This window comes from Clarias gariepinus, chromosome 15 (genome assembly GCF_024256425.1).
Source record: "Clarias gariepinus isolate MV-2021 ecotype Netherlands chromosome 15, CGAR_prim_01v2, whole genome shotgun sequence".
Lineage (NCBI taxonomy): Eukaryota > Metazoa > Chordata > Actinopteri > Siluriformes > Clariidae > Clarias > Clarias gariepinus.
This window is the reverse complement of record NC_071114.1, coordinates 3,351,064-3,369,387: the sequence shown is the minus strand read 5'-3', so window position 1 is coordinate 3,369,387 and position 18,324 is coordinate 3,351,064. Positions and strand designations below refer to the sequence as shown.

At 42.1% G+C, this 18,324-nt stretch overlaps 1 protein-coding gene across 1 annotated transcript; it reads left to right on the top strand.

The window, feature by feature from the left end:
• The first annotated feature begins 3,102 nt into the window (after positions 1-3,102).
• Positions 3,103-14,230, top strand: e2f8 (E2F transcription factor 8). Its single transcript, XM_053512546.1, has 14 exons — positions 3,103-3,409; positions 4,497-4,587; positions 4,729-4,956; positions 6,563-6,719; positions 7,029-7,328; positions 7,543-7,695; positions 10,545-10,679; positions 10,781-10,981; positions 11,077-11,161; positions 11,508-11,937; positions 12,189-12,443; positions 12,930-13,056; positions 13,362-13,630; positions 13,756-14,230. The coding sequence occupies exons 1-14, from the start codon at positions 3,396-3,398 to the stop codon at positions 13,897-13,899; spliced, it is 2,589 nt and encodes an 862-aa protein (XP_053368521.1). The 5' UTR covers positions 3,103-3,395; the 3' UTR covers positions 13,900-14,230.
• The last annotated feature ends 4,094 nt before the right edge of the window (positions 14,231-18,324 follow it).

The following is an 18,324-nucleotide window of genomic DNA, read 5'->3' as shown; positions in this document are numbered from 1 at the left end:
ATATTGTTTCAAAGTGAATTTGTAATCAAAATAACCGGAAAATAAATAACCTAATATCTGAGCACCCAAACATTAAGTTTTCTAAATCGCTCAAAGTGGTTGGAAAAATTTTTAGAAACTAATAGTGCGTAGGGTCGTGAACTGTGAATAGAACACACCCAGCCACGGCAGGGAACTATGCTTCTAACCACAGGTCGAAGGCTGTAGTTCCAACCACGTAAGTTTGCGACGCTGTTTGCGAATGTTCATTTGAACTATGGTTCCGATAAACACTGAATTGTTGAACTATGTTGGTAACGCTTTTGGAAAGCACACCCCTGCATGATGGTCTTTAATTGTACAATATAAAACTTTGCACAGAGTAATATTAATAAGTAAAATGGTTGACCTCTGAGAACGTACTGAAAAAATCTGTGGGCTCTGATCAGCTAATTGTTATATATGGGATGACCGAGTCAAGTAAATCCATGAGGCAGCGATCCTGATGGGGGTCTTATTATTAGCAGTTGAATAAGAGGCCACTCGGCAACTTGAGTCAGTGTGTGCTTACAGTGATTGGATCATGATTGGATTTCACTTGACTGCATCAAAGGCCAGCGTCAGTGGACTCAAGACATCCTCTGATCAGATTAAGATTTGATCACTCACACCACAAATTGTCTAAAGATTGATTTGGTTCCTTAAACTGTTTACCATTCATATATAAAATATTTACTATATAAAATAGACAAATATTTATTATATAAAATAGCCATTTTAGCATTAAACAATTTAAACACCCCAGTTTATAATTGATAAGCCCCACAAGAAATTATGGCATTCATTTTTAAATATCAGTATATATATATATGAGTAAGGTAGAATAATTCAGCGCTGCTGAAAAAGCCAAAAGCAGTAATATTTAAGTAGCCGTAAAAAAAAATTACATTCTGATGTACCAAATAATTTTCATTTCAAACGTGCATTAGTTTGGAAAGATGGGCTTTAGTTCCACAAGTCAAACATACAAATAGTGTTGATAGTGTCAGTTATTAGCCAAAAGGACTTTAGACCTCAAGCAGTGTCATGGACAGTAGATAACCTCCAATCAGGACTAGTGCTGCCTAACACCTCCCCTTGCTCTCTACGCCTTCTGGCCCAGGGGAACCTACTGGAAAGCCTGGAAGCGGCCTGGAGGTAGGTTGAATCCAACTAGCTCCTCAGTCCCACAGGTGAGGCGGGGCGTTGACAGTAAGAGTAATCCTCAAGAGGAGCAGAACAATCTACATAATCTCTAGTCAGATAAACCCCTTGTGGGAGTAACAGTCTCACTCATTAACTCATGGCCACGCCTTACTTGTATTAAGAGAGCAGGGTGCCATAACTATCAGTAGGGCTGTGCAATTAATCGAATTTCGATTTCGGGTCTCAACGATCACAAAAATGGTGTTATCAAGAAAAACGATTATTCACTTTTTGTTTTTTTTTTGTTATTTTGACCTGCGTTCTGACGCGCGCGCGCATCCGCACCTTCACCCTTCCAGAAGCCCGAACTCTCTCACTCTATACCGTCAGCGGAGAAGTTGCGTATGTGGTATCTGATCGCATTTATATCTATTATAGCTGAACTGCCTCCCACCCTACACACTGTATAAATGCAGATCATTTACTGCTTTCTGTTGCACCCAGATGAGGATGGGTTCCCTGTTGAGTCTGGTTCCTCTCAAGGTTTCTTCCTATTATCATCTCAGGGAGTTTTTCCTTGCCACTGTCGCCCTCGGCTTGCTCACCAGGGACAAGCTGACCATTTTGATTCATACAAATTCACATTTCATACAAACTTAAATAATTCTTTTGACTGTGTAAAGCTGCTTTGCGGCAATGAAAATTGCTAAAAGCGCTATACAAATAAAATTGAATTGAATTGAATTTAAAAATCAGCGCGAGTGAAGATGGTTAAAAAAAGAAGAGAAAAACAGCAGCCACAGAAGTCTTTGGTCAACAAAAGAGGTAGAAGCAATTCTGTTGTTTGGGACAGTTTGGATTCGAGGAAGCGGACGTGGATCAAAAACATATTAGGTGCAAGATTTTCTACGCGGTTGTGTCGGTACCGGTTGGTAACATCACAAATCTTTTTAACCATTTAAAATTTAAACACAGACCGACATATGACCAACTAATAAAGAAACAGAAAGAACGACGAACAACCCCCACAACATCCTCGGCAACACAGTCATCCATTAAAGAGACGCTCTTCAGTGCAACTCCGTATCCATCCAGTTCAAAAAGGCACAAACAAATAACAGATGCCGTTACATACTTTTTAGCCAAAGACATGTGCCCTATTAGTACGGTTGAGAACGAAGGATTCAGGAAAATGATAAATACTCTGGACAAGCGTTATGCTTTGCCATCTCGACATAATAATTTATTATATATAATTTATTTATTATTTTATTTAATATTTATATTTTATTTATTACTTGTTTTCAAAAGATTGTGGACGTGCACTACATTGATATTGTTTGCCTTTATCTGTTTTATGTGTCTTAAGCTGTTTTAAATGAGAATTCACTGTTCTGTTTAATAAATGCAACATATTTCCAAAGTGAATAAGTAATTGTGTAAAATAATCGTGATTTCAATCATGACCAAAATAATCGTGATTATGATGTTTTCCATAATCGAGCAGCCCTAACTATCAGCATTATTTCATTGCAATGTTTAAGTCTCCTCTGATCACTATTACTCACTCGACCAAGCCCACTACACGCTCAGGCACCTCGATGACGTCATAAGGGACGGGGCCACAGTGAGCCATTTTAACACGACTCTCAGGTAAGCAGAACATTTCTGTAAGCTCCGCCCACCCAGTACGCACAGCACACCTTCTGTTCTATTTACATTCAGCACAAAAGTAATTAATAATTATAGCAATAATAATAATAATAAATATTTTGATAAATAACACACAGGGGATGTGTCTGTTATTACAATTCAGTCCTTTACTATAGTGTAAAGTCCCCCCCTCTCTCTTTCTCACACACACACACACACACACACACACACCCCTCCTCCCCGACTATGTGTGTGCGTGCGTGCGCGTGTGTGTGTGTGTGTGTGTGTAATAGGCGGGATAAAGCGCGCAGTGTTCACTTTACAGGCGGGAGTTTCAGCTGCATTAACACTTTCTGTCCTGGAATTATCATCCTGTTAGTCTCAGCTGTGCTTAGGACTTTTCTTTAATGTTAGTTAGGGTTTGTAAGTGTGTGTGTGTATTTTTACAGCTGCTTGTTACAGCTTTATTACAAGTTAGCTAGCGTGCTAACAGTGTAGCAGTTGAACCGAGGCGGGATCTGCCCTCTCCATGGACCTGTCGAACCCCTGGGGCAGATTTTAACCGAACCGAAGACAAGATGTTCCGACCCGGGTAAGTAGTGCTTATAGATTTATACAGAACCGAACACACCGCAGTAGGATCCTGAACCTCACTGCTCTGCCCCCCGGCCTGATCCGGACTGCCGCCGTTGCTCGGGTCGCCCCGGGGCAGGAGTGTGTGTCTGTGTTAATCTGTTTTTGTTGTGTGCGTGTTTTTTAACCCAGCTTTATCACACACACACTACAGATCCATAACAGATCACATTTGCAGTGCGTTACAGCTGTGTGAACAGGACTAGCAAACATGCTAACAAGTGAAGCAGCTAACACTAGGACTGATTCGGCTCTCAGTGCAGATGTGGACCTGGTGTCAGTGTTCAGGACCACAGCTGGAGCAGATGAGCTAATCATACAGCTAGGGTTTCATTTAAACACATACCTGACTGTCTGTGTGTGTGTGTGTTAATTAGCTGGAGGTTTAACCAGCCCGGCTACACAGGCAAATTTGTGTGTGAGAGAGAGGGTGTCTGGTTAGTCTGGACTGATTGTCTGTGAGAATTAAAGGATGACGTAATCCTGTATAGTTGCCGCCGTTGTTCCTGAGGATTTAGACCCTCGCGCCTTAAACGTTATCTCAGGTAGAAGTGCGAGCTCCAAACTTCGGGCTCTCGCGCAGGAAATTCCGCGCCAACATTTCAAAAAAGTGCGCACCAGCGCGCGCCCCTGTGGAATTCCGTTTCCCGCTGCACGCTCATTGGCTGCTACGTGTGTGACGACACACTGGTCCTTTGCGCTCATTGGGTTGTGTTCGTAAAGTGGGCGTGTACCGTACACGTAGGCTTCGGCAGAGCGGATGTCAGTTAGCGCCAGGCGCCCTGCTGACCAGCCCGCGGCCATTTGAAGTCAAAATAACTTTCTGTGCGTGCGTGTGTGTGTGTGTGTGTGTGTGTGAGAGAGAGAGCGCGCTAGTACTGCGCTAGTACCGCAGCACTAAACCTGTGTGCATTACACACTGATTACAGCACTGTGATGATCTCTAACAGAATGTATAATGCCGTAATGAAAAGCTAATCTCTCTAGGGGACTAACCCATCTCTGACTATTCTAACTAATACCCGTGCTTTTACCCCACACTGCAGGTGGAAAATGGGCAGCACTTTACTGGATGTCCAGCAGTTGAACCATAAACTTGAGACCAACCCCAGCAGTTCAGAAGCAGCTCATGAGAGGGTTAGTGTCTGTCTGTTCAGCATCTAAATTAACCTGCATGTCCAGACTGTACTTACGATTAAACCCCTGTCCAGGACTAACAAGCTCACTGCATGAGTTATTGATTGTGCCAGTGATGTGAATGTCCATCCTCTTTAACAGAAGAACGTGGTGTTTGTGGAGCCGCAGGTGAAAATCTCAGGAAAATCTCTGGAAGCACAGAAGGTCATGGGACCTCTATCCACACCCACAAAGGGCTCAGAGACGCCAACAGGCGAGCCGTGGACACCCACATCCAACCTAAAAATGCTGATCAGTGCTGCAAGTCCAGAGATACGCAACCGAGAGAAAGAGAAGAACAGCACGGAGGAAACTTTAAACTCCTCTCAGGTACTGAGATGCTGAAAGCTAATTCATCCAGGGTTTGTTTTACTGGCTGTATTTATGTACTGTGTACAAAGTGTTATAAAGAATATAAAGGATTCCCTAGCAGATGTCTCATTTTTTATTAATTGTTAGAAATAATATTTTTTATTACGCACCTCAATCAGATTGTTGTGTGGTTGTTTTGCTAGAGGCCAAAATAACTCACTTGATGTAGGATTCAGAATGTGACGAGTAAAGAATTAAACACTGCAGGCACCCTTCATGTGTAGTTTATTTTCCGCTGTATGTGTGCATTAATAAGTCATGCTCACACTAATCATATTTAAATATAGCAAACATTTATTTTGAGTTTCTTATAAAAGAAATGATGGTGATTAAGAACTGTTCACATTTATTAATATTGTATCATGTGTGTATGTTTTTAGCAAAGGTGTACTGCAGGGTTCCGTATTAGGGCTCGACTGATTTTCTTTTGTTTTATTCTTTTTTAGTTTGAGCTGTGTACCATGGAGATGAATAATGAAAATGAAAATAACAGACTTTCAGCTGTAGTTTAAGGGTAGATTGCTACAGATTGGGTGAACACTGATATGTAGCATTAAAATTAACTTTATTATCTATTTTTTATATGAATTATATTAGTTCATTTTAGCTCAAATGTACTCTAAATTATCAACATTATCATGGTAAAAATATTTATGGTTGTGACACTATTGTATACATTTTTTGCTAGAAATGTCACACTTCATTACAGTAGCAGTGTACACATCCCATTAGTGTTGTTTCCTAAACCACATGATTTTGTGTGTGATTTTAGAATATTATTGAACATTAACACTAACCTGATGTTTTATTATAGCTAGTGTTTAAATTCAAGAACTTCTCATGTAACCTTCAAACCCATAAAGGTCTTGTTATCCTCTGTATTTTTAGCTTAAATATTCTTAGGTAAGTTTCAGGTTTACGTTTCAATTTGAAATCAGTTGAGGTCACAACTCCTAGTGTGACAACCCCTGAGCTGGTAACACACAAATAGTCCGAACACACTGCTGGTGTTTTCCCTGAAGGTCTTCATGCTTTATTACTGTTCTGTGGTTTAAACTTGTGCCACCCCTTATGGAGTTGATTAATATTTTGATGAATCAGAGCCAGTCTGGGTTCACATACACACACTTCTGTCTGTAAGGTCTGACCCTTTAGCTATGTAAAGCAACTTTTCATCTTTTGAGCAATGCTTCTGTAAAACAAACTGAGACTGAAAAACACAGAATAAAATATAACTTACACAGAAGAATTTACTCAGAAATCTTACAAAATTCTTCAAAATGAGTAAATTAAAAGCCTTCCACTGTAATATTGCCACATAGCTATACTACTTGCTGTTGTTAAAGCCTAACTAAAGAGCCTCCGGTAGAGATCTTATAACTTTAGGTGTGTTTACACAGATTAATAATGTGATACTGAATAGTGCTGTCTGGGAAACTTCACATTAACATGTCCACATGCATTGACTGAGGCATGCTGGGCCGGGTGTATGTGTGTGTATGTAACCCGACTGTCTGTCTGTTCTGACGTGTAATTTGAATTTTTTTATTGAATTTTTTTACAGGATGCAGAACAAGGAGAAGAATCAGAGAGGCTGCAGCTCAGCCGTAAAGAGAAGAGCCTGGGGTTGCTGTGTCACAAATTTTTAGCTCGATATCCAGATTATCCAAATCCAGCTGTGAACAACGACATTTGTCTGGATGACGTTGCTCTTGAACTGAGTGAGTCTCTTAAAAACAGGATAAATAATATAATAATATGGGTTTTGGGTATTTCAACACATTCTCTGTGTCTTTAAAGACATTTGCAGGTTGATGTCTGGCATACAGTCTTGCATAAAGTGTGTACAGTCTGTTGTGTTTGCTTATGTTTTAAACACACACACGTGCAGCCTGTTAACATTAACTGGTTTGGGCTTTTAAGCGACACCTAACAGTGTGATACTTGAGGTTATTACATTATCAATAGCAATGGCAGTTGTGTGGATATCGGGTTAAACTGTATGTTCTCTCTCTCGCTTCCTCTTTCAGATGTGGAACGGCGGCGTATTTATGACATCATGAATGTCCTGGAGAGCCTGAACATGGTCAGCCGTTTGGCTAAGAACCGCTACACGTGGCACGGCCGTGCTCAGCTAGCACACACTTTAGCATTGCTACAAAGAGAGGGAGAGAAACACCACTATAACCAGCAGATCCAGCACATACGTCAAAGACACGCAGAGGACATGCTGGAGATGGAGGGAGAGGAGAAAGAGAACGAGGACACCGATGGAGAAATCACACAGAGGGAGGCGAGCCTTAGCGAAACCTCCATCGATGCTAAAGGGGGTGAGTGTGCAGCTAAATCTCTCCCATTAAAAGCCTGGAGCACATACACACTTATTATAATTAACTGCACACTGTACTGTCTCTCCTCACAGAATCGCTCTATAATGTCTTATAGTGTGTTGTTTTAGATAGAGCGCTTGAGCGAGTCTGATTTTATTGTCATTTAGAGCGATACGTGTATGACGGTACTTATACTGCACTTTCTTGTGAACAGCGAGCCGTAAGGACAAGTCCCTGCGTGTGATGAGCCAAAAGTTTGTCATGCTCTTCCTCGTGTCGAGTCCCCGTGTGGTGAGCCTGGAAATCGCTGCCAAGATCCTGATCGGAGAAGACCAGGTGGTGGACCAAGACAAGAGCAAGTTTAAGAGTGAGTAACACACCACACTTCAACACCAATGTGTTCATTGCTCCTCACAGAATCGTTAGAGAGGGGTAGTGCTGAGGCCTGGCTCAAATAAGGGTTTGTTTATTACATGTGTAGTATTGTCTCTACTAATTATAGAAAAACTTCATGTTTACCTTCTTAATCCCCGAGTAAGTGCTTCACCTAGGCAGGGACACCACGATACACTAAACGTCCAAATTCAAACCACAGGCAAGCCACCTAAGGATCTTAAACAAAGACATCAGTCCTAAGTAGGGATGTGTTCCATACAATATTCCTCACACAAAAAATAATTATTGTTTTAAAACCCCTGACCTGACAGTCAGAAAGCACAAAGGTCAGCGACTTAAGGTCAGATACACCAGGGGCCTCATGTAAGACTTGCGTTGAATTCATACTAAAAGATTGCATACGGACAAAGCTGTAAATGGGCGTACGCAGTAAAAAAATCTGATGTATGAAACACTGCGTACGTGAAATTACGCAGTACGCATATTCTCTTTGTACATCCGAATTGATCCGAATCCGCACATGCATGAGCGCAAAACCCCTCCCTGCCTCCTCCTCCGTATAAATATGGTAATGACTCCACTTTGGCAAAACCAAACGAAAAAGCAATAGCAAAAGCAAGCAAGAAGAGAAACTTCACAGAATGTGAATTGGAGGTGCTCCGATCGGAGATAGACCGAAAAAAAAACGTATTTGCAAGTTTGTCCTCCGGAATTAATAACAAAATAAAAAAAAAACTTTTATAATATATATCTTTATCTGAATAATATCTTTAAATACATCACTCACCAAGAAGCCACCCATCGCGCACCCTGCCACCCTGGAGTCTCATCCCAACCATGCTGTTTGTGAGGATGAATGAATCATGGGTTGTCCCAGGCCACCTTGCCACAATATTTGTTAGGCGCATTTAAGCATCACATATTATTAGCACATTTATTAATTGGAAATGTTTCCAATTCATGTATGCAAATTCGTCTTCAGATGGCGCCTTTATAGCAGTGTGCGTGCAGGCGTTCGCTCCGATTACATTAGGAAAACCGGCGATCGCTGCAAATTGCGCTTTAATGTTTGGCTGGTCATCTGCATGGTATGGAAACCTTATATAGGGTACCTGCTAGACATGCGGATGATCCCGTCCCATACAACTGGCATTGCACGGCTCAAAGACGACTGGCTTAACCCCAAGCGGTCTGCTAGTTCCCTTTGGAAAGAACTAGTTGCCAGGAAACCAAGCGTTGTCAGCACCTGTAAGGGAACGGGTAATGCGTGGCTCCTCGCTGTCTCTCTTTCCAAATTTGGACCCAACTCAGCACAGAGCTCCCAGAGGATAGCTCTTGGAAATCTGAAACGGCCAGTCATCATCGTGGCCCAGAAAATCACTGTAATCCCTAAAAACGTGTTCCCTTTGGATTTGGCCATTGACAATGTCCTCTAATAAGGCCAACACTGCCATTGCCATAGACTAAGTATATGCCATGTATACATTTGCAAATGCATTTATATGTTCTAAATTACATAATTGGTAAAAAAAAAAATTGTGTCAATTAATTCATTTTATCAATTATAAATTAATAGCAATGTTTTTTACATGTGTTGGTGCGATACTTTGTAGTGCGCAATTTAACATAATTGCCTCTAGGAGTCGCCAACGGAAATAAAACAAACACACACAAGAAATACACGTACGCCAGACATGAAGTTGGCGTGGAAGAACGCACATTCTCACGTTAATTTCACTGTTAGTAAATCCGACCGTGAGCGTGAAAACTGGCGTAAGCAAAGTTTTTGTGCGTAGGCAGCGTTGATACATGAGGCCCCCAGGTGAACACCTACAGTAGAACTCCTTCATGTTTAAGCCTCTGCCACTAGGTGGCGGAAGTCTTCATGTTTTCACCTTGTGTGTCCTTATGGTTAGTGCGATATCCCAGGATCCAGGGACTAAATGGTTTTGTATGGAATTCTCGTTGTAACAGGTACAAGAGTTCATTCTGTTTTTTTTGGAACAGGAACTGTTCCACTATTTGAAAATGTTTCCACCTTGTGTTGAGAGGATTTCAGGTGTATGCCTCAAGAAGAGCTCCTGACAGTGGATGCGCACTGCCAACACTGAGACACTGTGTTCATTTTGACTTAAAATAGTTTACAACAGGAACTTTTGCTGTTAGGATTTTACATTTAGCACTTATTCATTTCACTGATCGTTAAAAACATTCAGTAACTGTATGATCACTAATAATTAATGATAACAAGATCCACTTTTGTGGGGGGTTGACTGTTATTTAAACAATTCTAGCAGCACAATCCCACCTAATTAGTAACATGAGACAAATTAATAAAGTTTAAATAAACAGAATAAAAAAACAGCAGTGAGGCTTTTGGAAGCACTTCTCTAGTCTTTGTGTTCTCACTCAATGTCTAGTACTGTGTATGGGCTGAACTGCAACCAGAGTTATTAGATAAGTTATTTTTCAATTGATGAATTTCTTTACTGTGATTAATTGGTTAATGGTTAATCAGTAATATCCCCAGTTCGTGCACATGATTTGGTTTAGTTTATTAGCGCTTTCATCAGCAGATACTATTACTACATCACTTCTGGATAAATACAGTATAGAATAAACATAAGATTATTATTCAACATGAAATTAGTTTAATTGAACATAGCAGTTCAGAGTGAGAGTGAGTATTTGGGTATTCTGACAAATATTAAAATCCTGTCAAATACAGTTTACATGAGCTTTAATAATGTCTGTCAGGAACGAAATGCTTGAAAAACATCTTATGGATATATTGAATTCTTTTTCATTTTGTGTTTTTAGCTAAGATTCGTCGTCTATATGACATCTCTAACGTCCTCAGCAGTCTTAAGCTTATTAAGAAAGTGCATGTGACGGAAGAACGAGGAAGAAAACCTGCGTTTAAATGGACTGGACCAGATGATCTGTCCTTACAAGGTCAGCGCCACCTAGTGGGGTTACAGAGCTTATACCTTCATACAAAACACTCCAGCTGTAGATAATTTGCTGACTTGTCCTTCCCTTTTGCTTTTCTTTAGGTTTTCAGGTTGAAGCTCCTTCTGGCCCCCGACCCCTGGAGTCCCGCTCGTCTGTAGATAACTGTACTAAAAATCTTTTTTGCTCTCCCAGCACTAAGCGTGGCTTCACACGACATCATTCTCTGGTCAAACTGGCCAAAAGCATTCAGGAAGATCGGAGGAAGATTAACTCTGCTCCGACAAGTCCCATTAAAATCACAAGTGAGTGCGTGATGTCATGATCTAATTTCCAGCTTGAGTACAGAGGTTTGTCTCCAGAGTGCTCATAGCTCTGTTATGTTCTCTTGTTGTTTCAGGTGATGCAGTTAACGGAGTTTTCTATCCGAGTAAAATGGACCACCTCGCTGAGATTTGTAAAATGCAGCTGGACCAGCAGGCTGGGTAAAAACCTTTAATCATTTCTCTCCAATAAGAAATGTTGGGAATAAAACCGTAGAGCCTGTGGCGTTTTATTTTAAATTATTATTATAATTTATTAAATAGATTAGTTATTTTATGGATAGTGTAGCCTTATGTTTTTTTATTATTATTTCTAATGCTATTATTTATATCATGCAATTATTGTTATTATTGTTGTTGGTATTATTATGAATCCTATAAATTATTCCTGTAAATATACATTTGATTGCTTTTACTAATCCTGGTCATTACTAATTTAGGTAAAGTGAAAAAATGCTGGTAAAGGATATAATTAACTAAAACTGCATCTTACTGCTGTAAATTTCAGTAATGTCCAGAAGCAGAGTGATGTGAAAGAGACTGCTCAGCTGCAACAGAAGGACTCAGTGCTGTCCCCCATTCCCCCCGCGGTTACACCAGGGACAGAGGCATGTCCCCGGACGGTGCAGTTATCATTTGCACCTCCTCCGTGTTGCTCCCTGGTTCCTGTCCTTGTTCCCCATGCCGTGTATGTCAGCCACACCCCTGTCCGTCCTCGCCCTGTTGCCAGGCCTCTGCCCTCCAGCACCGCAGTGCGCTCCATGACCTTCGAAAGCCCCAGAGGCCCGAATGCAACGGTTTCACCTGCGTCCGTAACAATGCCTGGCCACAGGAAGCTGCACGGGTACGAGTCGGCAAGTCCTGCTCTGAAAAGGAGCTGTTTAGAGAGTTTAGAAAAAAGTCCAATTAAGATTCAACGGACTGAGACGAATTCAAAGGTGAGTGTGTGTGTTTGTGTGTGTATGTATGTACATTATCTCTCAAATATAAAACAATAGCACGACTCTGACCTTTCCACCCTCAGAACTCAATTACACACAATTAGACATAACTGTGTCTGTTTAAAAGGTTATAATAAACTAAAACCTTCGGCCTTCCTCACTCTAAGAACATATACTGTATGCATTAAGCATGAATTACCTAATTACCTATGAATAACAGTGTGGGTGTGTGTGCGTGTGTGTTCCAGAGCTCTTCACCTAAGCTATGTGAGATTCTTCAGGCTCGTCTGAAAGATCGTAGAGGAGCGCTGAACTCCAGCCGTGCCTCAGCCAGAGCTCTGCACCTCGAGCCGGAATTCAACAAAACACCCCATAATAATCTCGACACTGTGGTGCACAGCATGGAGCTGCAGCACTTCCTGGAGACAGAGGAGCGGGAAGAGAAAATACAGAGCCAGGCCACGCCGACTCCGCACGACTCAACTGGACACGCCAGCACAGAGGTAGAGAGAGTCTCTCTTTCACAGTTACTTTCAAACCTACTTACATAAAATATATAAAATCCCTGCATGAGACATAAACTAGCCTGTTAGTGGATATAGATCCTAAATTGCACCAGGATTCAGCCCAGTTGTGAAACTCTTAAAATAGTTCCGGTTCAATGAGGTGCCATCAAAATTCACATTATTAGCTGAATGGAGAGTGTCATGTGACCTCATTATAAATACCCGCTGGAACCCCCGGGGCCTGATCAGGGTGTCAAGAGTTGTGAAAATCCACCCTAAGGTCTGATTGAGCTTTAGGGCAGAAAAATGGGAGAAACTGCCGCATGCAGGTGTAGAAAACTTGTACAGATATAACTAGTCTGCCCTTTTTTCTTTACACAGCTCTAAAACACTAAACAATAAACACAATACAGCACATGACTTACTGCGATTGACTAATTATGCCTCTTATGGATCTGCTTTTAATTTTTGTGTGTGTGTCAGACTCTGCTCCCCACAGGGTATTTGATCCCAATTTCCCAACAGCCTCTGCTTAGCTTTAAAGAGATTCCGACCTCCAGCGGGGAGACAAATAAAACACCGACATACATCTATCGCACACCAACTGCAGGTAAATCTCCTTCTCACACACACATTCACACACACTTAGTTACTGATTGGTAATGTAATCATAAAATGTACAAATTCTTAATCTATTGTACCCCTGGAGACGCTGAGAGGCGGTGGAGTGGAGTGTGTGGCAGTCAGTTGATCAGAGCGTGTTTGCTCCAGATGTTTCCTGTGTTCAAGGCTTGCTGTATTGAGTGATATTACTGTTTAATATTGAAACCCTGTATCACGTAGGATTTAGACACACCTTCTGCCTGACTCTATCACTGTGCAGTGTTATGAGTGTCCTTGTGTTGTGGTTTGCAGGTTCGATAGCTCCTCCTCCTCAGGAGTTCACCCCATCCCCTCTACGTGTCCAGCGGCCCGCCCAGCGCGTCAGCCCCAACCCTTCCATCCTTAACTTCACTCTCCAGAACCTTGCTCTGATCCACAACACGCACAGCGCCGCACCAGCAGCGGAGCAGCCTAGCCCCATACAGTGCGCACACACACACGCTCACACACCGCTCCACACATCACATGGCATGATCTTCATCAAACCCGTCTCGCCACTTACACTCATCAGCCTGCAGCAGGTGAGCACGGTACACACACACTCACGCACACTGTGCTCCACATAAAGAGTGTGTTATTGTGGCATTTAATTTTATATTACGAATTCTATATAATAAAAGGTATTTCATAAACTTTGTGTCTTTAGCCGACCCTGACCACACCCAAAAGTGGCCCCGCCCCTCAGCAGTGCTTTTTCCACACGCCAGTGTCGACCATGGTCACGCCCACTGCGAGTAAGAGCCTGTACATCCCTCAGAGAAAGCTGGATGTGAGCTCTGAAGAGCACTGAGCTCATCCTCAGATCACGGCCATGACCACTAATGACCAACATCAACATCACTTTTATTATCTGAATGTTTTGTAGCTTTGGCTTTACCTTTATGACCTTCTGGTTCTGATTTTTAACTTGGACTGCCTTGGAAAAACAGAGCCACGTGTGTATGTGTGTGGGTGTATGTGCATGAATGGATGTCTGAATAAACTGATAAACTTGACCTTAGCATTGAGGTGCTAGCATTCTCTGGTTAGCTTTGTAAAAATACAGTGTTGTATTGGAAATGTATAAAGAACTATTGTGTGTGTTTGTTTTAAATAAATAAATGTGAGCCTTGTGGGCCACAGGAGAAACAGATGTGTCTGTCACACTGAAGATGTTCATATCACATTTACATGGTACAGTACATGAGAGTGAAATTCTTGTGTGCAAGCTACACAAGCAATAGTGGTATACAATTATAAGATATGCATGAAAATAAATATGTACAGTAATAGTATGCAAGTATATATTCAAAAATAATATATATTTATTTATATATATGAATGTATAAAGAATGTCCGCAATGAATGTTGTGCAAAAGACAATTATGTGCAGTATGGAGTGCATAAAGTGTCTTAGTGACTATAAAGTGACAGTGTGACAGTGTAGTGTCTATATGAAGTCTTATTGGTCAGTGTTCAGCAGTCTGGCCTGGTGGAAGAAGCTGTCTCTTAGCCTGCTGGTTCGGGACCGGATACTGCCGTACCTCCTGCCTGATGGAAGTAGTTTGAAAAGGTTGTGACCGGAGTCTTTGATGATCCTCCTCGCTTTCCTCAGGCACCGCTTCCTGTAGATGTCCTGGGGGGAGGGAAGCTTACCTCCAATTATCCTCTCGGCACACCGCACCACTCTCTGCAGAGCTTTGCGGTTGTAGGCGGTGCTGTTGTCGTTCCAGGTTGTGAGGATGCTCTCGATGTCACAGCGGTAAAAGGTTCTACTGAGATCCAGGTTCATACAGATTTAACAAGAGCACTGTATAATTTTTCTCCCTCCCTCCCTCTCAGGAAAAGAACAGCTTCATATGCATTAAATGAAATCTTACAGGAGAATGGCTGTGGATTTTATTGAATTCATTACTGTAAGGAGAAAAGCTTAACATAAGGTTATTTAGTAAAAAATACTTATATAAATATAAATTTATATAAATAAAATTCTTATATAAATAACCTGAACCTTTCTTTCCTGTCCGAGACAGTTATAGATGAGTTAGCTTTAACACTAAACAGGGCAGTTGAAGATAAACAAGCAGTGGAAAAGCAGCGGCCCTGGGTTGATTACCAACATGATTTAAAGTGTTAAACCTAGAATTTATCTCTTATCAAACATAAATATATTAGTATGGGATTATTTACATACCTAAATTTTATTCCAGAATGTAGAAAAACTTAATTTATTCAGTATTCAGATAAACTGATGCTCTCCATCTCTCCCATGTTAATGGGATGCTGGTTAATGTTGCTGGTTACACTGAAAATTATTTGTATCAACATTAAAATTATGGACCGAATTTCTAAAACAGAAAAACATGTAAAAGCTACTTACAGCCATAATCATTTTGAGTGTATCAGGTATCAGATCATTGACCACAGATTTTCATTTATAACAAGTCTGGCTTTGACTTTGGTTGTATCATTACAATTTTTTCAAAGCCATTCCTCTGTAGTGTGTGTCCTGTTGAAATGTTGAGTTTTCACGCTCTTTTCACTGAAACAATGTTTTTTTTTTAAAGAATTTAAGTGTATTTAGTTCCACTGCTGCATTTTCATGACTTTCCTCTAAGCTGAAAGGTGACCCCAGAGCATTGATGCTTCTAGCATTGTCCTGATGGTGAGAATGGTGTCACATAGATGTTCTGGGTTATACTCTTTGCTTTGAGACGAAATGTGCAGGACACTCGAGTTCAACTACTCCAACCTTAATTCAATTCTATTTCATTTTAATTCAATTTTATTTGTATAGCGATTTTAACAATTGTCATTGTCGCAAAGCAGCTTTACACAATCGAAAGAATTATTTAAGTTTGTATGGAATGTGAGTGTGTATGAATCAAAATGGTCAGATAGTCCCTGGTAAGCAAGCCGAGGGCGACAGTGGCTGTCACACCTGCCACCACAGTCCTGGGGAATAAGATTTGGTTCTTCGGATTACTGAGCCATCGCTTTGTCTCCCCCTAGTGTCTCTACGTCCGTATGTCTCCCAGTAATAGATTGTTTGCACCTATGTCTCTTCCCTGTGTATCACTATTTAAATCAGCCGAACCCGTAATAGTTTGTCCGTTCACTGTTGTCCTCACGTTTGTCCATGTCTCACGTTAAATCACTGTGTTCTCTTATTTCCTCCTCAGGACTGAGCAGAGTCTGCAGGGTCAGGGTAAGCTAATGAAGGCTGATCTATGTCAAGGTTTACTGAGACTTAAGCCACTCGTGTGAGAAACTCTCCTGACTTCTATTGTGTTCTGTGAATAATCTTCTGTATTTGTTCAAGGCCCGTCTGCAGACCCAGCCTGAGGAGGCCGCGTTCGGCCGCTGTGTTAAGGATTAAATGACTTTCAAAATAAGAAAAATAAAGTAGAAAACGAGTGCTTCACAAAATAACCTGCATTTTTGTCCACTTCTTACAACACAGATCATGACAGATGAACGGACCATTCAGGACGCAGCAGGAATTCCCCTGCCGGTGGACAATGCGCGGCTGTGCAACTACTTGCGCAATCAGCAACGGGAGATTGAAAGCCTGGCATGAGCCATCCATGACCCGGCAAGCAGCGTCAGTCATCTGGTAACGGCAAGACCACCTCCGGCCGCTCCGCATTTACCTGTAGTGCCATCACTCCCACGTCCTGCACTACCTGAGAGATCCAGAGGGATGTTAACGCTTCCTGCTCGCCTGTGAGTTGTATCTTGCGGACTTTCTGAACAGAACGGCGCTACAGAAAGTGAGCTTCGTCACCCAGCAAGTGACAGGTCGAGCGCTGTACAGGGCCACGGCTGTTTGGAGCACCGGAGGTGCCCTAATCTCCAGATACCATCACTTCATCGAGGCCCTTTGCGCGGTCTTCGATCACCCCAACCAAGGAAAATACGGAGAGCAGCAACTGATGAGGATCCGACAAGGGAACACTCCTGTGGCGGATTACAACGTGAGGAGCTTGTTAGCTAGATTCCGGGATGGCTTGAACCCGGAGATCCAACTGAAACTCGCTTGCAGGGATACTGACTTAACTCTCGAAGAGTGCATTGCTTTAGCCATTAAGCTTGATCAGCACCTGCGAAATCAGCAACGACCATCCAGACACCCCGAGTCCCGCCGTAAGGTGAGCCCTCATCAGATGCTGCACGCCGAGCATGAAGGGTCTCCCACCGAGCCTATGGATGTGGGCACATTCCGCCTCTCTGCCACGGGGAGAGCAAGAAGAATGACATCGGGGCTATGCTTGTACTGTGGGGGAGAGAAACATCAAGTCAGCTCATGCCCATTACTTAAAGTAACTCACCTCACCCCACCTCGCACGCACTCACCTTTTTTGTTTAAATGCACAACTTTCATTTATTAATAATACTGTACCTTGTCTGTTTTTCCTTTAATAGATTCCAGGTCGGCTGGTAACTTTATTTCATCTCCTGTCCTTTCCTTGCTGCAAGCTCCAGTGTCGAAGCTCTCGTACCCAATATCTATTAAAGCTCTGGACGACAGTCTACTAGAACAGTCGCCACTTAAATTAATCTCCGCGCCCCTTTGTTTAACTTTTCCCGTCCATTCCGAAGAGATAAATTTTTTGTGCTTCCTCGGTTGGACTAGTCGGTCATGCTGGGTCTACTCTGGCTCAGCTTTCATAATCCCAATTTTGATTGGACAAATTCTTGCATCCGATCCTGGTCTTATAGATGCGCTAAATCGTGTAAACCGTTACCATTGATGGTCCAAACTACCACCATTGAAAGCCAGAATAACCAAGTATCACTTAACGTGCTGCCAGAGTATGCGACTTTTAAAGATGTGTTTAGTGTTAGGGCAGCAGCGAGACTTCCTCCCCACCGTCCGTGGGACTGCGCGATCGAGCTCTTGCCGGGGAAAACACCAGGAGTTGTCCCAGGAGGAGACCAGAGCGATGGAGGAATACGTGGATGAGGCTCTTCGGCAGGCACTCATTAGCAGGTCCACGTCTCCCGCATCGGCAGGTTTCTTTTTTATGGAAAAAAAGGCGGAGGCTTAAGGCCCTGTATTGATTACCGAGGTCTCAATGCAGTCACAGTATAAGCAGTGCACAGTATAAGCACCCGCTGCCGCTGGTTCTGGCCGCTATTGACCAACTTCGAGGCGCTTCCCTTTTTACAAAACTCAATTTCCGCAGCGCTTACAACCTCGTTCGTGTGCGTAAGGCCGACGAATAGAAGACTC